Here is a 1,865-nt window from a genome sequence, read left to right on the forward strand (position 1 = left end):
CCCCCCCCCGGGGGGGGGGGGGGGGGGGGGGGGGGGGGCCCCGGGGGCCTCGCCCCCGGTGGGGGTGTGGCGGGTTTTTTTTATAAGTGTCCCCCCCCCCCCCCCCCCCCGCTGCTGCCCCGACTGCGTTAACCACTGCCCCTGGCGGACCCGCTTGTATCTAGTTATTGTTCGGCTGTGACTGGTTATTGTTAGTGACATCAGGTGGCACCCGTGACCTTGACACAAGTCTCGCATGGCACACCTGACCTCACTGCGTCTCTACCGCTTGTCCCCGTGGTCCCGGGGGTCCCTCCCTGAACGTCCCCCCCCCCCCTGCGCTGCTCACTCTGAATTTCAGGGGCATCTCCAAACCCACTCCTTCTCCCACGTTTCCTGTCTCATAGAGGGGTCTTACCCCCACCAGGCCAGACCCCGTGTGCTTCACCCCCCCCCCCCGGGCCCCCCCTCTGCTACTTCTGGGGGCCCTTCCCTCCTCTCTCCCTCCTCCTCTCCTAACCTCCCCACCCATGGCCTCTCCTGCTCACACCTCTACCATGGCTCCCCAGTACCCCAGCCTGGCATCTCTTCAGGATCCACCACCCTGCACCTCCCACCCACGCCCTCACATCCCCTCTCCACACAATGAGCCGACATTCCTGGGAGCACCTCCAGGCCTCGGCCCCACGTGCTGGGAGCACCTACCCCTCCCAGCTCTGCAGTTAAACACTCACCCCTCAAACTCAGCCTCCAACATTTCTGCTCCCAGGAAGCCATGGGTCACCGCCCACCCCCACTCCCACCCCCTTCACAGAGCAGGTGTCAGCCGGCTGTAGGCCCCTGCACCATTTTTTTTTTTTAACAAGGGACCCCGCCTTTTGGTCCTCAGCTGGGCCTCGCACGTTACGGTCCCCGCATTCCAAGCGGGGTCGAGGCTCCCACCCCGTCTGAGGGTCCGTCCTTCACCCTAGCCCCTCCGAAGGCTGCGGAACACCCAGCGCCCAGGCTGGTCTCCTCTCCACCCCTGCCCGCCCTCCACCCCACCCCTGCCTCCTCACCTAGCACAGGGCCGCAGTCACGGTCACCACAGAGCAAAGGAGGATCTGCCGGTAACCGATCTCCTACTGTGACCACAGGGGGCCCCCCTGCTTGCTCAGAGGCACCAGGGCCACCTTCTGTCCCTTCCCGATGGGCACCCCATCCAATTCTCTTGACAACCCAGGAATCCACGCGCGGCCGCCCATTCCAGTTGCCAGAGGGGCCCAGGCCCCGGAAACCGCACCCAAATGACGGCGCTGGCTTCAAACCCGGGGCAGCCTGACTCTTGGGCCCCGCACCCCGGAAGGATGGCAGGGTGGAGGAGCGGATGGGGGGTACCGGGTGGGCAGACGGGCCCGTCTCCAGGCGGCCCGGCCCGGGGCCGGCCACGCATCGCGTCCTCCCAGGTGAAGGAGGTGGGGCCGGCGCTCACCGGCCTTGAGCTTCTCCAGCTGTCCCCGAAGGTCCTGGAAGCGGGCCTCCACCTGGTCGGCCTCCGCGCGCACCTCGTCGGTTCGCTGCTGCAGGGCCCTTCGCTGCTGCTCCCTTTGCTCGCGAAGGTTATCCTCGCTCTGGCGGGTGCTCGCCAAGGTCTCCTGCAACTGCGAGGCGCGAGAGAGCGCGGCCGGAGGTATTGGGGGCGGGGGCGGGGGGGGGGGGGGAGAAGGGAGTGGGGAAGGGGGGCCTCCCTCACCTCCTTGATCTCCTCCTGCAGGCGCTCCAGTTCCGAGTTCTGCTCGTTGACGAAGGTGAACTCCGCGAAGTTGCGCCCCTCCCCTGGCGAGAGGCGGGAGAGGCGGATCCAGGGGGCCGGAGGCGGAGGGACCCGCGCGGGACAGGGAAAGGGA

The 1,865-nt window shown here is 67.3% G+C and overlaps 1 protein-coding gene across 5 annotated transcripts in view; it reads right to left on the bottom strand.

Annotated features, from left to right (window-relative positions):
* The window catches only part of ODAD1 (outer dynein arm docking complex subunit 1), a 21,807-nt gene that overhangs the window by 2,161 nt on the left and 17,781 nt on the right, over window positions 1-1,865 (bottom strand). For all 5 annotated transcript variants that reach the window (XM_040457563.1, XM_040457560.1, XM_040457559.1 and 2 more), the window contains 2 exons: window positions 1,712-1,794; window positions 1,451-1,619 (listed from right to left, as the gene is read on the bottom strand). In XM_040457563.1, coding sequence (XP_040313497.1) covers window positions 1,451-1,619; window positions 1,712-1,794 — 252 coding nt within the window. The remainder of the gene's footprint in view (window positions 1-1,450; window positions 1,620-1,711; window positions 1,795-1,865) is intronic.

Source organism: Herpailurus yagouaroundi, unplaced genomic scaffold (genome assembly GCF_014898765.1).
Source record: "Herpailurus yagouaroundi ecotype Mexico unplaced genomic scaffold, PumYag 220, whole genome shotgun sequence".
NCBI lineage: Eukaryota > Metazoa > Chordata > Mammalia > Carnivora > Felidae > Herpailurus > Herpailurus yagouaroundi.